A 20193-nucleotide genomic window follows, 5' to 3' on the forward strand; every position below is an offset into this window, starting at 1 on the left:
CAGGGCACTCCTTGCACGCATGTGCAGTGTATGTGGGCCAGCTTTACCACATGAGTCAGGAGGCCCAGGGTTTGAACCTTGGACCTCCCATGTGGTAGGCGAATGCTCTATCCATTGAGCCAAATCTGCTTCCTGAGGCTGTGCTCTTAACCCTTACACTTTGGCTCTAAAACATTCTAATGTAGAATATTCTATATTATAAAATACTTATTACAGATTGGCAGGTCTAATATTATCTGAAATGTTTGCCTTTATCTTGTTCAACTGGGCATTATCTATGACCCCTATTATGGCCTACCCCACTGGCTTAACAAGTTTGTCTGCCACCTGAATTTAAGGCTCTGAGACTCTGGTATAAGTGCTCTGTCAGAAGGATTACATGTATATCAACATGCCACAAATAATTGGATAAAATTTTAAAATATAAGTAACTATTAGTTTTTTAACAATTTTTTTTCTTTAAACTAAATGAACTTGTCTTTGGAACTATAGTTTTTTGGATTTCAAATTGCCACTGGTATGAAAAAGGTGTTGCTAGTACCTCAGAGTTAAATTAATTAAGACTTTAAATATAATACATAATTTTATTATTATATTACTTAGCAATTACTTATATTACTCAGTCACTGAGAACAGCCAAATCTTAACAGCACAGTACTTCACCACAATCTTTGCCAAATGAACCAAGATTAAAAAACTTAAATGCAACTGGACTGAATTAAAGGAAAGCAACCAAAATGTACACTTTAAATACCATTCAGTTCCACAGAAATCCCAGTTTGCTAGCAAAAAATTATTTGAAATAAAATATTTAGTAGAAGCCTTATAAATCCTGAGTAAGACCCAACAAGGAATCTTCCAGGTTTACCCTATCTAAAGCAAATGATATAAATAACTTTAGTTTACCAAGTTTTGACGTTATATAATAGAAATTACTTAATTACTGCCCATTAGTTGTGCAGCAGTTAAAAGCATGTTCTTAATTTATCAATTCCTGTAGGTATGAACTCATTATAAGTAGGACCTTTTGATTAGGTTACTTTCAGTTAAGGTAAGACACAGCCCAACCAGGATGGATCTTGGATCCTATTACCAGTGTCTTTTATAAGTGGAATGAATTAAGATACAGAGAGAGAAAGCCAAGAGGAAGCAGCCAGAAGTTGAAGTCAAGGGAAACAAGAAGAGAAGGGAGAGACCAGGAGATGCCACCATGTCCCTTGCCAAGTGATGAACTAAGGACCAAAATCACCAGCTGCCAACACCAGAATAGCACAGTCTTGGGAGAGAAAGCACTGATGATGCTTTGATTTGGACTTTCTTTTAGCCTTAAAACCATAGCCTACTAAATTTGCATTGCTTAGTCAACCCATTTCATGGTATTTGCTTAAACAGACTAGGAAACTAAAACAAGTTGTTATATTGAAAGCTTCTTATATAGTAAAGACATCACCAGCTCATTTAATTCTCACCTTTAATTAGATGAAAGTTCAGACATATGTGCTAAGACGTATGTCCAGGATCACTCAGCTGACAAGTAATGGTGGAGTTAGGATTTAAACCTGGGTCTGTCAGACTCCCAAAGCAAACTCTTCATCAGTAAATTATGCCTTTCCAAAGAGCCTCTTTCATTTGGCTTAGAAAAGCAATTTCATTACAGATATAACCTTTCTTACTTGCTTTAAAAAGCTACAAAATATTTTTTAAAAAAAGATGATATATAGATGACCATGTGCCCAATACCCAGAATTAATGCATTTTAACCTTACTACATTTGTTTAGAATTTTTTAAATAAATCAAAACAGGTACAGCCCAATTTGAATCATCTTTCCCTAGCAGTAATCACTATGCTGAGGTTGCAAATCTGTCCAGCTCATGGTTTATACGGTCAGTTCATGGTTATATATCCTTTGTTGTAAACTTCACAGAAATGTATCTTACTGTAATAACTTTTAGTAACCTGTTTTTCTTGCCTATTATGTTGGAAATTTGACCATGTTCCCATATGTAGCTTTATTTCATTCATTGTAACTGGGGCACTATGTTCCTTATATGAATGTATTGTGAGTTGTTTAATCCATCAAATCTGTAATCAGCAACCTTATTTTTTTCCCCCATGTAATTCCAATGGAGAGAAATAAATAGAAATGGCTTTGCTGGGTCATAGGCAAAAGCATCTTGAGTTTAATTGGCTATCTCAACTGATTCTCCTCCTGTTAGCAATGAAAAAGTAATTCCGCTTCTCCACAATTTAACCAAACCATGGTACTGTCAGATTTTAAAATGTTTGTAGGTAAATATTACCTTGTTACTGTTTTAAGTTACATTTCCTCAATCACTAGTGAAATTTATCATCCTTCGTATGTCCTTGGTTATTTTTCCTTCTTCTATGCACTGCCTATTTATATTCTTTGCCAAATTTTGAAATGGTTTTTTCTTGTGCCTTAATTGACTCGAAGGATTTCCTTTTATATTATGGACACTAAACTACTGCAGGTTATAAGAGTGGCAAATATATTATCTCAATCTGTGGCTTGCTATTGCATGCAGAATAATGCCTCTCCAGCCCCCAAAGTTGTCCACATCCTAATTTCCAAATCCTTTGAATATGTCGCCTTATATGGTAAAAAGGACTTTGAGGATTCAGTTAAGGATCTTGGGATGGGGAAATTATCCTGGATATCCAGGTAAACTCAATAAAATTACAAGAGTCCTTATAAAAGGGAGGTGAGGGTTAGAAATAGAAGATAGAGAGCATAGATTGGAGTGATGCACTCTGAAGATGGAAGGAAGCCATAAGCAAAGACATGCAAGCAGCCTCTGAAAGCTGGAAAAAATAAGGAAACAGATTCTCCCCTAGAACCCCCAGAAGGAATGTGGCTCTGTCAATATCTTGTCTTTAGCCTGGTAAGACCCATTTCAAACTTTTAACCTCCAAAACTATAAGATCATACTTTTCAGTTGTTTTAAGTCACTAAATTTGTGGTAATTTGTTAGAGCAGCAATAGGAAACTAATGTTCTTGCCTTTCACTTTTTTTCAAATTTGTTGTTTTTGTTTTGCTTAGGAAATCCATTCTATTCCAGTATCAGTAGTTTGCTATATTTTCTTCTTTTAAGCTTTAAAGTTTTCTATTTACTTTCAGGTCATTAGTCCAGCTGGAACTTACTTTTGTGATTGAGGTAAAATAGAATCCTATCTGTATTTTTTTCCATGTAAAGGACCAACAGTCTCAAGACCATTTATTTTGTAGTCCATAATTACCCCATTATAACTGCTATTTATCTTATATCTAGCTACTTTAAAAATTATATATTAACTCTAATAATTTGTCTGTAGATGCTTTTCACAATTTTCTTTCTTGTTATGCTTTTTATTATTATTAAATTGGTGAGGGTTGTAAGATAATGTCAAATAGAACTGGTGACAGTAGGCACCTCTGTCTTCTTCCTTAACTTGAAGGGAAATGTTTCAACTATTTTGCTAGGAATTGTGATGTTTACTGCAGGTTTTTGTTGGTCTTCATTTTCAAAATGTATACAGTAGTTAATACCATTCACTATATATGGGTTCGACTGAAAACTTAACAGTGATCAAATTCTTCCACACTGAATAAATTCATTGGTACCTTTCATTCCGGGCTGGATTTACCACTGACAAGGTCTTCCTCTATTTGTAGCTGAGCTCCTTATTCAGCTCACTTGCACAGAATGAATCACTGTCTTGCCGATTCTTATTCTACTTCTTAAGATCACTCAAGTCATCACAGTCACAATTTCATTTGAGTTTTTTCTATAGACACTTGGTATGATGTTTCTTTTGCATTATCTGGGTATAGCTGCCAGGATTGGATTATTATTTCAAAGGGGGCCAAATACATTTCCATGCCAAGCCATCAGGGAGACACTAGTGAAACAATGAGTGGACTGCTGCTACCATGGAAACTTGATAAAAGCAGGTTACCCCACATGCTGCTAGGCCAAGGCTTGAATGTCTCATGGGATAGTCCAAACCTGGCAGCTACCTCATTCTTAGATCCTTCAACAGTTGTTCACATATCCTGCTCTCATACATGTGTGTTCATCATTTCTTTTAGCATCCAGCTTGGTTTTAAAGCATTACATTAATAGCTGGCAGGTATAAATTATCACTAACTTTTTTACATAGGTATCCCACCCACCCCCAGTTTCTAAAGGTACTAATACAAAATCATTATAAGTGAAATACAAGTCCATGGTAAGTTCAAAGTATAACCCCTCTTAAGGAAATGAAGTGGAAAAATTAACCTTAAGTAATGCCTCTATTATTTTAGGCATGCATTATTTAGCTTATTTATTCTACATATTACATAATGGATTCTTTATATTCTTATGGCACTGTATAAAGTACAGGAACCATAGGGTGAAAGAATTCAAAGCCACAATAAATATAGATCACGCTCTCAATGACCTTATAGGTCCAACAGGTGTGATAAAAGGCATAAAATGAAAAGCATCTTGAGAAGCAAAGAAAGAACAATCAGAAAGCTAATAATTGCTTTGAAAAATGATGTCTTCCTAGAATTGAGGTCCTTTTCATCTTACAGTATTTGGATAGGGTAAGGAAAAAGGACCCTCTAGGTTTCCACATAAACAAACCCACAAAACAGAAAAAATTGAAGCAATGTATGGAGAAGAGGTTGCTTTGTGCACAGGATATATAAATAATGAATCTTTAGGCTTTCACTAAAAATTAATCTTTACTATTATTTTTCAAGGAAGGCAGATGTGTTAAAATGGCAGAGAGAAAAACCTACACAAAATTACTTAAACCTCATCACTTTTCTCTTTACTTACCCAAAATCTGGTCACAGAGAACACCTCTATAAGTTTACACATCTGTGGTAGATTGTATTATTGTTCACATACCTATACTCTGTCAATTTCCTGGCCTCATCATTGTGGTGGTGGGAGAAGGGAATGGACATGGCAAGCAAGTAGTCTATTTCCCTGCCCCAATGTCATCTACTTGGTCTAATTACTGGTTTCTGCACACAGAATGAATGGACCCCATGCAGCCACATCTGAGCAAAGCCTTTATATGTGACTGTGTGGTTGGGTTCAGCCTCTATTCCTCTACCCCCAGACAAGAAAATAGGCATGACCCTGATCTGGCTACTATTAGCCTCGTTTCCTAATAAAGAATATATGGAGACTACACCTAAAACCAACTCATAGCCCAGAATGGAGGCCAAACAAATCACCAGCAGTTTTTGAAATACATGGGCAAAAATAAATATTTTTGTTATAAGCCACTAAGATTTTGGGTGTTATTATGTTGCATAATCTTGCAAAAGGTGATACCCATTTTATTCACTCAAACCATGAGTTCTAAGGTTCATATGCCCTTTTATTTTTGTGTCTGATTAGAAATATGCCCCAGATACTTACTTGCAACAGAACTGGAGGCTGCCAATGACTTGAAATTATCTAACAGTTTCTTTAGAGATAAGTTAATTGCAGCCCAGAGAAGTTAAATTATTTGCCCAAAGTCACATCAGTGACAAGCAGAACTGTAAACTATATTCCCATCACCTGTCTCTGTAAAATGACTACAACACTGCATAATATGCATCTGTGGACCACTACAATGTAAAATATGTCTGTACAAATAGAAATTGGCCTGGAGCAAATTGTCACTTGCAAAACATACTGATCTTATATGTAGATGAAGTGATCAGACTCCTCAATATTACACCATTATGACACTTAAGCACTAAGTAATAGCAAGCTTAGGAATGCCAAATGCAGGCAACGCCTCAGAATTCTTTAAACAGTAAAAGTAAATCAAGGGATTAGCTCATGAACATGGAAAATCAACTTAACGGAACAGAAACATTTCCTGGCATACACACACTGGAGTGTGGAATAGTGATATTAACAAATGGGAAAAAAAGCATACCAACCCCTCAGAAAGATACAGTGAGGGAGAAAGGGACTGAGGGAGGAATCAGATAGGTAGAATATATAGTATGTCTAGCACTACTACATAGCAGAATCTGCAGGAGATGAACAACTGGAATGTGAAGGGTGGGAACAGTCAGTCTCTTTGTGGGAAGTGTTAGCCTAGGTAAACTAATCTCAAGTCATATACCTCATTTTACTCTAATCTCATGCTCAAAGATTCAGTTTTCCATATTCTTTAAGAGGGGCAGAAAGATGGCTAGGACAGAATTCTCAAGCATTCCCAGGACTGGGAAATAACAGTTCTCCACTTCCTACCAATTACTAAGTTGCCCTCCTGGTTTATACATCATTCTCACTAGATCAGACCAACCCAGGGCTTCAGAGCACCAAGAATTAATATCACCAAGGTTATGCTCCCTGGTGAGGCCAATTCAAGGTCAATCTGCAGGTCTTGGCTAGGATGCCCAACCTAACCTCACACTCCTTCCATCTTAACATCCAATGCTGCTGCCCAAACATGTCATCAACAAAGAAAGACCTTCCACAGATTTAAAACATACCATGTAAAAGCATTATGAAAACCAATGTTCTGTCCTTACATAAACCAAATGTACTCTTTTTCTTGGAGTAAAGAGGCTATACTCTCAAGTCCTTCCCAAGAGGCACCCCTTTGCCTACACTGCCTAGATTCCCCAAGACCAAAACCTGGACATGCCACTATACATCACAACTTAAGTAAAACCAATTCTTTTTCTATATGTTTCCACTTTTAATTACTCATTGTATGCTACATGAATATAAAAGAATCGTAACTTTTCAAAGGAAAATAGTAAATCTCAATAATTTGGGGTTTGGATGTTTCTAAAATGTCCACCCTAGAAATTTAATTGGTTTAATCCACTGGATTAGGGGTTCTGCAAACTTTCAATATGGTGCTTCCATATTTAGACGTATATATTTTGTTTTTAGTGTTTATACCAAATAAGAATCTATCTGCTGATCTGACCACTAGAATTGCTAAGAAAATTTCTTTCCCTGTAATGCCTACTACTTTCCTACTTTCCAATGTCTTTTGCACCCTTATCAATATGTGGAAAGACTGCCCAGACCATATTCTTTTTTACCCATTTTCCTCCAACAAACAGGTAGGAAGGAATAAATGGATACAATTTATTCCTTCCACATTGGTATCTAAAAGGCTACTGAGAGAGACCAAGGGCTCTATTTCTATTCTTGTTCTTTAGCCAAGACTTTATTCTTAGCCAGATACCAAGAACCCCCTCTCCAGGAATGCCTTGTGAAATAAGACTACATTGCTGAGGTTGAGATCAAAGACGCTGAGTGTGGCAACATCCCTTGACTCAGCTCTGATCAAAAGGGTTGAGTCATTCTTACCACTAGTGGGGATTTGATTAGCTCTATGTAAATCTCAGTTTTGACTGCACTTATTCTTAGGGAATCATCATACCTAGGCATCTGTGACTTAGTGTGCACAGAGCCCACTGACCAGGAGCTGAAAACTGAGAAGTGATCCTGTTTTGCTCACATTTAAAATTCCGATGATTAGCTGAAAAGAAGAAACCTCTTAAACTGTAAATGTGGGCCTCCCAGGTGGACCCAGACATTTCTGGGAATCAAGCCCTGATACCTTAAAACTAGATTAGAAATCAATACCAGTGGTGGTCCATGCCCTAAAGTAACATCATAAACCTGTAAAGTAAACATTAGTAGCCATAATGTCATAATAAAATCATCAGATTATTATTTTTATTAAGGAGCTATAACTAACAAGCATGATAATAATAGCTAACATTTATTAAGTGCTCACAATATGTCAGGCATTTTATAAGCATCACCTCACTTAATATCCAAGTGGCTAGTACTACTGTCTTTTATAGATAAGAGAACTGAGTAACTTGGCCAATGTCATCCAAACTGGTTTAAGTATCAAAGGGGAATTCAAACCCAGTCCTATATTACTATAGTGCAGGGGTTTTTAACAAGGGGTTAATGAGCTTGAATTTAAATTAAAAAAACAACTTTTTTCTTGTGGGGACATGTTGGTGCAGGTGTGACATATTTATTAATACACAATACAGTGTGAACTTAGTAAGGGGTCCATGGTTTTTACCTGGCTGGCAAAGAGATCTGTGAAAAAAAACATTTAAGAACCCCTGGTCTAGTAACTGAGCTTTGCACTCTTGCTCAAAAAATAACTATAAATAAAAAATAAAAGGAAAATATCCATCTTAAATTTGACTTGGACTTCATGGATGAACCTTAATTTTATCAGCACAAAATATAAACAGGCAAATTATTTAAAATGTGATTATTTCCCCTTGTACCTTTTTTTCCAACCTCATATTATCATTAATGGTAATTAGGCTGGACAAGGAAAGAGTCTTATAAATATGTATTCAGCAAAGTACTTACATAGTCAATGGGCTTGAGAGATTTGACTCTCGATGTTGGGCAGCCACAGGAAGTAAGGTCAGCATAGAGGCCTTCTTCTAACACACACTGATTATCAGAAATATCCCCTTGATAATAAAGAAGCCAGCTTTAAAAAAAGAAACAAACAAAACAAGCAGTAAGACATTCAGTCAAAATGCATTCCATTGGCAGCGTAGGCTCAGATTCATGCTGTGGGGACAGGGGCAAGGGTAGAAGGTAGATGCCATGGTGCTGTTGAGCAGTAAGTATCCAGCATCTGTAAAAACAACAGCCACCATTATCACTTATTGAGTACTTACCATGTGCCAGGCACTAGACTAGGTACTCTACCTATTATCTTCAATAATTCTATGAGGTAGAAACATATACTCATTGTTTAGGCAACAAAACTAAGGCTTAGAAAGGTTAGGTGATTTATCTAAGGTCCCACCAACTATTAAATGATAGAACCGAAATTTGAAATAAGACAGCATATGCTTTAAGCTAAAGACAGTCCTTCATTCGTTGCCTTCAAGTATAGTATTCTGGAATCAAAACCTGATGATTAAGTACTTGAACAGAGTAAAAGTTCTTTTGAGAGAAAATATGCATCCCTTTTTAATTATGAGCTTGCCTCCAGTCTGGTAGGGTTTGTATAGAAGCCAGACGCTTAGAATTATATAATAGTATATAAAATATGTCACCTGTACATCCGACAGCTAATGACAATCTTAAAAAAATAAACCTTTTATAATCTTCAATAGTGAATTATCTTCAACATAGTACTCATCTTTCAAAAGGACATGTCTTAAATGAGATATGTCCTTTTGAAAGAAGGAGCCCAGGGAAGAAATTAGCTGGCTACTATAATATTCCTTTAGCTTTGGTGCATTTAAATATAGTCCTATATTTTAAGATCAGCAGAACTGTACTCTGGTCTAGCCCAGGGTAACTTTAGATATGCAGATAAATGCCCTGTGACATCATAGTTTATTATCAGGTCTCTCTTATACATGATTACATAATATGCATTTTTTGGCATTTTATTTTTTATTTCTTTTAAATGCCATACCAACTAGCTATAAGACGGTTATGGATAATGAAAGTACTTACATATTGAATACAAAATAAAAATAAAGTAACTGAAAACAATTAGTTATTCATTAATTCATTTTGGATTCCCCCCTGTTCATCATCTGGTTCAATTTTCTTTGCCTTTTGTATATCCTTTTTTGTGTGTGCTTTCAAATAGACTTTTGGCCTAGTTTTTACCCATTGTAAAAATGTCTATGGGTTTTCCTTCAGCTGGTATACCAAATACATCTTTAGTGGGATCATAAGGAATAGTTTTTGGTTCTGTCCTTCTCAGTTACTGCACATCTTTAACTGGCTGGTTTTCTTTGTATTTTGCAGTTCTGATCAATCTCATGATACACCGATGCACATCTGGTGACTGGTAATGAGGATTTTCATATAAAGTCGGTCCTCTAAAACTTCCCTGTAGTATCTTTGAGATTTAAGACAAAATGAGGTCCTATCTCTATAAGTGCAGAATCTTCTATTATAACCTGAAAGTTCCAAAACCATATCCTATTATCCAAAAGGAGAAAGAAAACATGTGTTCTACAAATGACTGGCTTTTGGGGTGATACCATGGTATACAAAAAAACTGAATTAAGAGTTCTTTTAACAAAGCATACTGTGGTAATTCATCAAAAGCAGGGTCAGAAGACAAAAGAGGCTGAGAACCTTTCAAACAGTTTCTGGTCAGCTTAGGCCAGCTAAGGTATGAGTATTTTGAAACAAGGAATTTAGCAGATGGCCCATGAGGGGAATTTGAAAGCCAGATTGTGGCAAGTTTATATTATTTATGAATTCCAAAAGCAGATACTATGTTTGTAAACTGGTCTGTTGCTCTTGGCGTGATACACCTTTGACTGTATTAAATTCAGAGGTTTTGCCTGCATTAAATCAAGATTAGGGCTCTGATTCTACCCCATCATTAGGGCATGTAGGGTTGAGTCCCCACTACTTGGTGAGCTGCTAAGACAGACTCACAAAGAGAAGAAGATACAGAGAAAAAGACATGGCAGAGGAAAGAACTTGGTCTTGATGCTGGAGCCCCCAGGGAGAGAGACAATTGCCTGATAGCTTATAGCTGCCCTTGTGAAGAGAAGCCCTGAAAGACAAGCCTTATGCCAAACTACAGCTGAGATGGGAAGAATTTGGGCCCACGGAGCCTTAAGAGGAAAGAGAAAGGCTGTACCTTCACAGATATCAGCAGCCATCTTGCTTCAACACGTGGCAACAGACATTTGGTGAGAAAGTACCACTTACGTACCTTAGGTTGGACTCTTTAGGGCCTTCTAAGTGTAAGCTTTGCCCCAAATAAAATACCTTTTATAAAATCCAACAGATTCCTGGTACTTTGTATCCACACCCCTTTGGGTAACTAATACATATATATAGGCCTTGTTTTTTTCTTGGCTTCAAAATAGATATATTTACTGCAATTTTTCATTTCATAGACTTTATTAATTTCAAATAACTTATCTTTATGATCCATTTTACTATCTGCCTTAGAATGAGGCATCAACATTCTTAAGTCTTGCATTTAATATCTTGTTCTGAAATTTATTCCTTGGGAAGAAAAGATGAGAATCTGTTCCTTACTTTTCCACTTGCCCTTGCAAACAGGCCTGGGATATGTTCTCTCTCTTCTTCCTCATCAGCCAGTGGCCCAGCATCTTTTTTATTTCCTTTTGGCCTCTTGGCCTGGTTTGCCAAGATTCCACTGTAATAAGCATTTTATAACCAACATTTATCAAAGATTTGCAATGTGCTGGCATGACACTAAGCCTTTCATGAGCATTATTTTATTTAGTCCTTATAAGAATACTATGAGTATTAGGTACTATTATAATAACCCCTTTACAGATGAGGAAACTGAGGTTCAGCAAGATGACACATTTTTCCTAAGGTTACATAAGTAGGAAGTGGTGAAACTGGGCTCAAATCCAGATCTCTCAAGCACTCCACCATTGTTCTTGTATCTTTTATTAAACTGTAGTTGTACATTTCCTACATGAAGAGACATGCATGATTAATTTGTCCTAGACTTCAGTGCCAGGAAGAAATATTTTTCTTCAGAAAAACTTCACTGCTTCCTTTAACCAGAAAATGAAAATATATCTTCCAAAACATTTTCTTTTATCTTAGCAGAAAAGAAACTCAGAACCACATAACAATGACATATTTATTTAAGGTCCTCAGTACATATATTTCTCCCTAAAGAATTGTAGAGAATCTTTTCAACTTTTAGTGTCCTAATTTCAAATGCTCTAACTCTAATACAGTAAAACTCAGATCCTTCTGGAAGTACAAAAAAAATTAACAAATACAGAGTGGTTCAAAGCAGTGGGAGCTATAGGAAATCTGAAGGAAAAGAATACTGTTAATTAGGGTTGATCAGGAGAGTCCACAGACAGAATCGGGATGCACTAGACCTGAAACAATATCTAGATTTAGTATTGAGGAAGGTCACAAACTTATAAACTTGCAGGACGCCATGCAATAAATAGTAGAGTTCCAGATTAAAAAATTGGGAATTGTGGTGTCTATGGTATGCTCTGGAGCACACGCCCCATGTACTCAAATCTAGTTAATTACTCCCATTGGGAAATATTCCCCAATATCTATAAATCTTCTGATTTTTAAAAAGAAAGTAGAAAACAAAGTTCTTATGAGAAATTTCCTAAAGTTAGGTACTGGCAACACACTTTTAACAGGATATAGCCAAACAAATTATACCTGTTGGCTAGATTTAGCCTAAAATCTACAACTTTTGGTATAGAACAGAGGTTGGCCTAGGGGTCAAATCTTCCCACTTCCTGCTTTCATTCAGTCCACAAGCTAAGACAAATTTTTACACTTACATGGTGGAAAACAAAAGGAAAATAGAATTTCATGATGTGAAAATTATATACAATTCAAATTTCAGTGTCTATAAATAATTTTATTTATACACAGCCACACTCATTCATTTATGTACCATCTCTGCCTGTTTTTGTGCTACTATGAAAAGTCAAGGTGCTGGCACAGAGATTGATACACAAAACCAAAATATTTCTTACCTATACGATCTTTATAGAAAAAGTTTCCTGGTTCAAAGGATAAGAAGAAAAATACATGGTTGAGTAAATGTTGGAAAATGGGAGGGTAGAGGGACAGTATAAGCACAGAATGAAGAATGGACAGGAAAAATGAGACTAGTTGATGGTAAAACCTGGAAAAAGAGGAGTTTGAACTTGACCTGACTGGTATTAGAAAATGACTGGGATTTAAAGCAGAGTAACAAAAGTACTAAACTGGATTTCAAGACAAATAACTGGACTATGGTTGGTTTGTGGTAAACAATGGAAATAAGACGACATAGGAGCAGAGGCTAATTAGGAGAGTAAAGCTCTACAAATGAAAAAAGAGGAGATCCCAGTCTCTCTATGAGTTCAAGTGCAAAGTGAGAACTGATGAATACAAAATATCTTGAAGAAAGAATAGGGAGATTTTGATATATGTCTTTTAGGCAGATTTTAGATACAGAAGGAAAATGCTATTTTAGCTTTAAGAATAAATTTTTTTTTTTTTTTTAGCTTTGAGAATAAATTAAAATTTCAGATACATGTGAGAATAATCCCATATGTTACTATAGTGGGAAGAGCATAGGATTAAAGTATTTAAAAAAAAAAAAATTGTGGGTCAGACACCCATTGTGTGGCAATGGGAAACCCTAATTCTGAATCTGAGATTTTTGTCTATAAAATGGGGATAATAAAGACTTTAAACAAACAGAAAGGTTAAAAAAAAAAAGCAGGAATATGTTTAAGTTGATAAAAGAACAAGTTATTTTTTATAATATTCTATGCTATGAAATAAACATACAACATAAACATTCAAAATATTTAGGGGAAAAAAACCTAAGATGATAACAGTGACAAAAAGCATCAAAATGCTCCCAAAGTTAGTGAATCAGCATTTTGTTTTTCTGCACTACACAATGGCCTAAAACACAAATTCAGCAGTTACTCTAGGCTAGCCGGCAGTTGACAAATGGTAAAAAAAAAAAAAAAAAAAAAAAAAAAATTGAATTCACTGTGTATGCAAAAAAATAAAGCAAATCTCTGGGGAAGAAAAGAAATCTAGTCACAAAAAACAGCAGAAAACATTCAACAAAGATACTTACCAACCCCGAAGAATTTTAAAAGAACATGGTGTAAATGAAGTCAAATCAGAAACTTCTTTGGTAAAATCTATACATTCACCTTGGAACCCTGGTTTACTGAATGCTTTGAGCTATAAAACAACAATAATAATAATTAAATGGAAAGCAAATTGTTTGACAGCACACTAAAAGCAAATGAAAATCTTTAGCTTTACTTGTAAAAAAAATTCAGTAACTATATGACTTAAGTTTGATCTATTATCGGTGACAGTATTAACAATGATACTTGCCTCCAAACTCTTTTTTTCCTTATATGTTACCAGGAATGTCACCACTGGTTTACCATTTTCCTCCATTTCTTGCACAAGATTCTGGGCACAAAGGCTTAGGAAGCAATTCTATGTACAAGAGTAAATCAGACTCCCTCTCCCCTAAAATGTGGGCCCTGTCCACCAAATCAAATAATTAACCACAAGTGTAAAATAAAAGGCAATTTAGCTTTAACCACAAAGGAAGTCTGGATTAATATAGAGGGTTCCTGGTATGTTGGTCCCTTCCTCAAGCCTACCTAATCCAGAGTTATAAAAAGAGAGTGCAAGCACAGGCCTACAAGTGAGCACAAGGGTGCAGATATGAAAAAAATAATGACGGTATTATTGTAAGATTTATGGTGAAGAAAGAAAGACAGCTGTGTCATGTATTTCAGTTTACAGGCTTCAATTTGCTGATAAGAATTCCTTAAACGTACAGCTTATGGTAACATACAACTACATTCCTTTTTGCCAAGAAAAATCCATGAAATCTTGGCTCTAATTCCCTTTAGACCAGGGCTATAATAATCTGCAACTCTAGTGGCCGTAGATCTGTAATAGGTAAGAAAAAATTAATGAGCCCTATAAGTATTTCATAATACACTGGAGCCTTGACAGAACAGGGCCCACGGGTCCATGCTGCACTCGCAGGCTGGCATCGTGCCCACGAAGGATCATAAGGAACTGTGTGCAGCATCGCCCTTTGTTCTGCACACTCTCTCCAAGCATAAGGCATCTTTAAGGATGTGATGTTTGCCTCCAGCCACCTTCCCAAGGGTACTCTTACAGGCTGATGGTCTCTGAGTTCTGAGAAATTGTTCCTTCGCTGTTTCATTCTGCTCTGATCTTGTTTGGTCTGATATTAAAGATGGGTTGACACAAGGGAAGCAAGAAGCAAGAGTGGTTTGCACAACTTGAACTTTCTGTTGTGAAACCATGCTCTATCTGGAACGCTGAAACACTCCCCCACCTTAAGGAGGTAGGATCCAACAAGTTTCCATCATGGTCCTTCTAATGGATAGAGAGCATGACAATGAGGAAGAAGTCCAAAATGAGACAGAACTCCGAAACAATTCCCTATGTAAGAACATGTCAACATGTCAAGAGAAAGTGCCCCTAAATTTCCTGTTAACTGTATATGGTTTGGTTGCAGTTTTTCAGGCTACTTCTTTTTATCTTAAAGATTTATAAACATGAGGTTAAATAATCACTTTTAACTTCCAAAAATATAATTTCTTCAACATGCAAGTATTATCTTGAGTTCATTCAGAAAAGCCACATGAGAGCAGTAACAACAGCTATTCTTATATTCCCAGATTGTTGAATTAAGATTTATACTGCAAAATTTCACAATGATGCCATAAAATGTCAAATCCTAGACAACTAACAATGTAAGCTAAGCATATTTCAGATGGTATATATAGTCACCAAGCCAAGTTTTTAGTCTCAGTTTCCATACCTGGAAGGATTAATTAAAATTCATATCTAGATATATATGTATATAATATAAAATATCTTTTTGATTTGATGGGATAAAATCTTTGCCCAAACTAAAAACTGGACTTAATGGTAATCAGAGTTTATTTTTACCTAGAAAATGATATAATATATAGGTCACCCCAAACTAGACCAACCCCACACAATTAACACCTCATTTTGACTACCTTTTAAATGCTTCCAAATAGAGCAATTTTCACATTAATGTTCTGAGGCCAGTACATACAGAAACCAACTCTGCTTACTAATTATAATAATGAAATTATGGTTTGCTTTCTGCCTTGGTGAAATTAAATCCTGAGAAAAGCTAGTTGGATAAATTGCTATATAGATTTTTTTTCCTCCAGACACGCAGAATAAAGGTATAAAACACCTCTGAAAGGTTGCTTTAGAACCTAGGCAAACAATTAGATTAGTTTTTCAAACTACTCCTATCCCTCCATGCCACGTTACTACATTGCCCCGTCTCAAGTCCTACTTCCTTCCCTTTGCCCCCACAATGGAACCATATGAAATCGTTAAAAAAAGACTAAATCTGGTTTACAGGGGTCTTTCATATATATTATCTAATATTTTCCTTAGAACTATACTTTAAGGCAGAAATTATCACTACTTTATGAGGATTTGCAGAAATGCTTTTTTTTACTATGTGATTTTCATTATACCCATGATTAAAAAGTGGTAATAGGTCTTTAATAAAACAAACTAAATTTTGAAGAGCTTAATCACTGACCAATCACAGAAGCTATGCTCACATAATTTATTCTGCAACACCAAAATCATTTTGTGAAGGTAAATTTGTTGGTTTTTTTGTTTTTTTAAAAAAAGATTTATTTATTTATTTATTTTTCTCCCCTTCCCGCCCCTACCCCGGTTGTCTGTTCTCTATTTGCTGCATCTTCTTTTCTGCTTTTGTTGTTGTCAGCGGCACGGAAATCTGTGTTTCTTTTTGTCCTGTCATCTGTGTCAGCTCTCCGTGTGTGCGGCACCATTCCTGGGCAGGCTGCACTTTCTTTAGCTCTGGGAAGCTCTTCTTACTGGGTGCACTCCTTGCTTGTGGGGCTCCCCTACGCGGGGGACACCCCTGCGTGGCACGGCACTCCTTGCGCACATCAGCACTGCGCATGGACCAGCTCCACATGGGTCAAGGAGGCCCGGGGTTTGAACCGCGGACCTCCCATGTGGTAGACAGACGCCCTAACCACTGGGCCAAGTCCACTGCCATGTTGTGTTTTTTTTTTTGAGGTACCAGGGTCAAGATTTGAAGCCCAGACCTTGTATGTGAGAAGCCAGTGCTCAACCATGAGCCACATGTGTTCTCCTGAGTTGGTTTTTTCAATTGTTCTTTTCGTTTTGTTTTAAGAGGCACTGAGAACCAAACCCAGGTCCTCCTATGTGGGAAGTTGGCACTCAACTGCTTGAGCCACATCCACTCTCAGTGTAATTCTATTTATTCCAATTCTAATTATTAAGAGAAATTTTCTTCACTATCTAAACAAGACTTTCTCCAGGCCTTTTGCCCTCCCTCAAACATGCTGACTGTTAAACAAAGAAAAGGCTTGTTTCCATTCTTCTATTACATCACATTGTTTTGTGGTTTTGGGTAATGTTAGGTACTTCTCAGATCAATTTCAAATTCTATAGTAATTTTACTTTTCTGATTACTCATGGAAAGCTTTCTCTACTTAAATAGTTCTTCCTGATAGATTCTATAAAAATGATCTGGCTATAGTACCATGAAGTTTTCCCTTTACTGCTCTTTGCTCTTTCCCTTTACTGCTATTTGCCTAAAGCTGTTATAGCCCCATCTCCATACATGATAGGAATAACCACAACTGTTATAGATCCAGTGGTCATTTTAAAAATCAGTGTGGCCAAATTATTCAATGTAAGAAAATATCCAGTTGTTTTCCTTTGGCTATGATCCTGGGTAAAAAACAGAGGCTCAATATTTAAAGAAATTCAACATTTTAATAGTTGCAATGGACTTGAAAAAGATCCCAGGAAAGTAAGGTATCTGGTTGGGTCCAATTGTGGAGGACAACTGTTTAGAATAGAATTTCTAGAGAATGTACTCTGAGGACAAACTCCACTGAAAATTAACTCACTTTTATATAGTTTATATTATTTAATTTAGTATAATTCCTGATGTTTGGAACTGGAGAGAGAGATGGCAACAATATGAAGATAATTCACATTCTGTTTTGTTTTGTTTGGTTTGGGGAAAAAGTGGAAACAAAATTAAAACAGCCTGCTAATTATGAATGACTCCATAATGACTATATATTCTGAGTTGGCAATTAGACTTCATGTTAGTTTCCTGGCTGCTAAAACAACGACCATACAATGGGATGGCTTAAACAACTGGAATTTATTGGCTCATGGTTTTGAGGCTAAGAGAAGTCCAAAATTGAGGCATCAGCAAGGCTACGCTTTCTCCCCAAAGACTGGTTTTCTAGGGCTCTCTGCAAGTGATCCTTGGTTCTTGGGTTTTAAGAACATTTAATATTTCTGTGTTTCATTGTATGGAAATTTTACCTCAAAAGAAAAAGAAAAACAACTATAAACAAATACTAAACTCTAGAACTGCTTCTGGCCCTAGTCTCAGAGCACACTGTCTAGATAGGTTGAAAAATTTTAAACCCATCAATTTCTGGATCCTTTGTGCTTAAGTGTATAATCCTCAGCTTATCCATTTCCTCTCACAATTAACTATACTTAGCTTCAGCGCCTTTTGTGGTGACATGATTCAATCCCCAAAAGACTTAGTGGTAGATCTTCATTTAGCCAGATGGATTAAACAATCTTCTCAATAAAAGGGGATAATATTATTATAGTGTCCATAATATGATATATTTTAGCATGCTTACAGATCAAACAATATTTTTATTTTCATAATTCTCATCATATATATATTAATATCTATACACATACATTTTTTTACCTTTTCCCTGTTAAGTTGCTTGTGGTTCCCCTTAAAATTGTCAGCATAAAATATTCCCACCCTGACTTGAGCCTTGAGATGTTACTTCCTTCTCATTCCTCCAATAGGGAAAATAACTACTCATCTGAACACAGAATCTGAATTGCCAGTCTGACTGTCCTAGCTACCTATAAAGGAGAATATACTTCCTGAGTGGAACCAGAGCATCTGCCAAGATCCATTTGTTTATATTTGGTTAAGTGTAAACAAGAAAAGCATTCTGAAACCTTGGTCCACTGGGATTAGCAAGAGCTTTGATGCAAGGTAGATTAAGGAGGCTTTGTTTGCATGTGTTACCAAATCTCTAGTTATCATATACCTGTCAGAAACTTTTATTTCACAAGGCAATAGCTGAGCCATATCCTTGAAAATGCAGTGGGGTCGAATTCACTGGGCATTTTCTGCTGCTTCCTCTCTCTTCAAGTTTGACTGGAAATACTACAAAGAAAATCCTCCCATCAATCTGCCCCAAACAAGGAAGTCCATAAAAAGAACAAGGAGGTAGGTGGGGGAGAAATAGCTTAAAAGAATGTGACTTTTCATCTGTACTTAAAACTCAGAAAATATGCAGTTTGGAATTATTTCTGTTTAACTCATAATCTGTGCATATTATTTTGCTTCATGTGGAAAAGTACTTTAGAAGTCCACAGTTGGGGTTTTCAAAAATTCAAAATAAATATCTGGCAGGAAGTGTCTCAAATACAACAACCCAATTATATTCAGAAAGGAAATGTTGCCAATAGGCCTAAGCTAATCAGAAAATAAAACCTGAAAGCACTCTGAAAGGAAACATGGCTAAACTAAGCTGATTTAAAACATATAAATACTGACATGAAATGAAAAACATACATATTCAGAAAAATTTTTTAGCATTACACAGAAGTAGCAAATGTCAAATATTTAAAATCAATCACATTTGGCTTTTTGACACAAATTTTTCCAGATTTGTTATTTAAAATGATAGAAGGATGGATATCTCTCATCCTCTACTCTCCCTTTTATAGATGTACTCTTCATATCACAATATGCCTTTCTTTGATGTAAAAGACCCTGAAGGGAAGCAGACTTGGTCCAATGGATAAGGCGTTCGCCTACCACATGGGAGGTCCATAGTTCATTTCAAACCCTGGGCCTCCTTGACCTGTGTGGAGTTGGCCCATGCGCAGTGCTGATACGCCAAGTAGTGCACTGCCATGCAGGGGTGTCCCCCACGTAGGGGAGCCCCATGCACAAGGAGTGTGCCCCGTAAGGAGAGTCGACCAGTGCGAAAGAAAGTGCAGCCTGCCCGGGAATGGTGCCGCACACACAGACAGCTGACACAACAAGATGATGCAACAACAAAAAAAGAAATACAGATTCCCAGTGTGACTGATAAGGATAGAAGCAGTCACAGAAGAACACACAGTGAATGGACAGAGAGAGCAGACAACTGGGGGGGGGGGGGGAGGAGAGAAATAAATTAAATAAACAAATCTTTAAATAAATAAATAAATAAAGAACCTGAAAAGTAGAGTCAGATACTAGAAAATGTATATTTTGCTAATTCTTGCTGTATGCCATGATACTTAAATTCTCAATCTGGTTTTCTCATCTATAAATGGTATTAATAATGACCTCACAGAGTTACTGAAAGTATTAAATAGACAAACATTCTAGCTCACAATGGATATTAACAATTTGATATTAACAAATGCTGGTCCCCAGAGTATTGCCTAATTCTTAAAGACACAAGAAATAAAGAAGTACTGTTGCAATTTTACTAGGGTTTTAAAGAAATAGTTGATTTAGATGTCAGAGGCACAATCAGTG

The 20193-nt window shown here is 36.3% G+C and overlaps 1 protein-coding gene and 1 pseudogene across 2 annotated transcripts in view; both read right to left on the minus strand.

The window, feature by feature from the left end:
• The window catches only part of CRYBG3 (crystallin beta-gamma domain containing 3), a 143979-nt gene that overhangs the window by 18222 nt on the left and 105564 nt on the right, over positions 1–20193 (minus strand). For both annotated transcript variants that reach the window (XM_058296017.1, XM_071214876.1), the window contains exons 16-17: positions 13615–13724; positions 8376–8502 (exon numbers count right to left, since the gene is read on the minus strand). In XM_058296017.1, the coding sequence (XP_058152000.1) occupies positions 8376–8502; positions 13615–13724 (237 nt within the window). The remainder of the gene's footprint in view (positions 1–8375; positions 8503–13614; positions 13725–20193) is intronic.
• LOC139438895 (ribosome biogenesis protein BRX1 homolog pseudogene) lies at positions 9408–10239 on the minus strand (annotated as a pseudogene).

Source organism: Dasypus novemcinctus, chromosome 4 (genome assembly GCF_030445035.2).
Source record: "Dasypus novemcinctus isolate mDasNov1 chromosome 4, mDasNov1.1.hap2, whole genome shotgun sequence".
In the NCBI taxonomy this organism is placed as follows: Eukaryota; Metazoa; Chordata; class Mammalia; order Cingulata; family Dasypodidae; genus Dasypus; species Dasypus novemcinctus.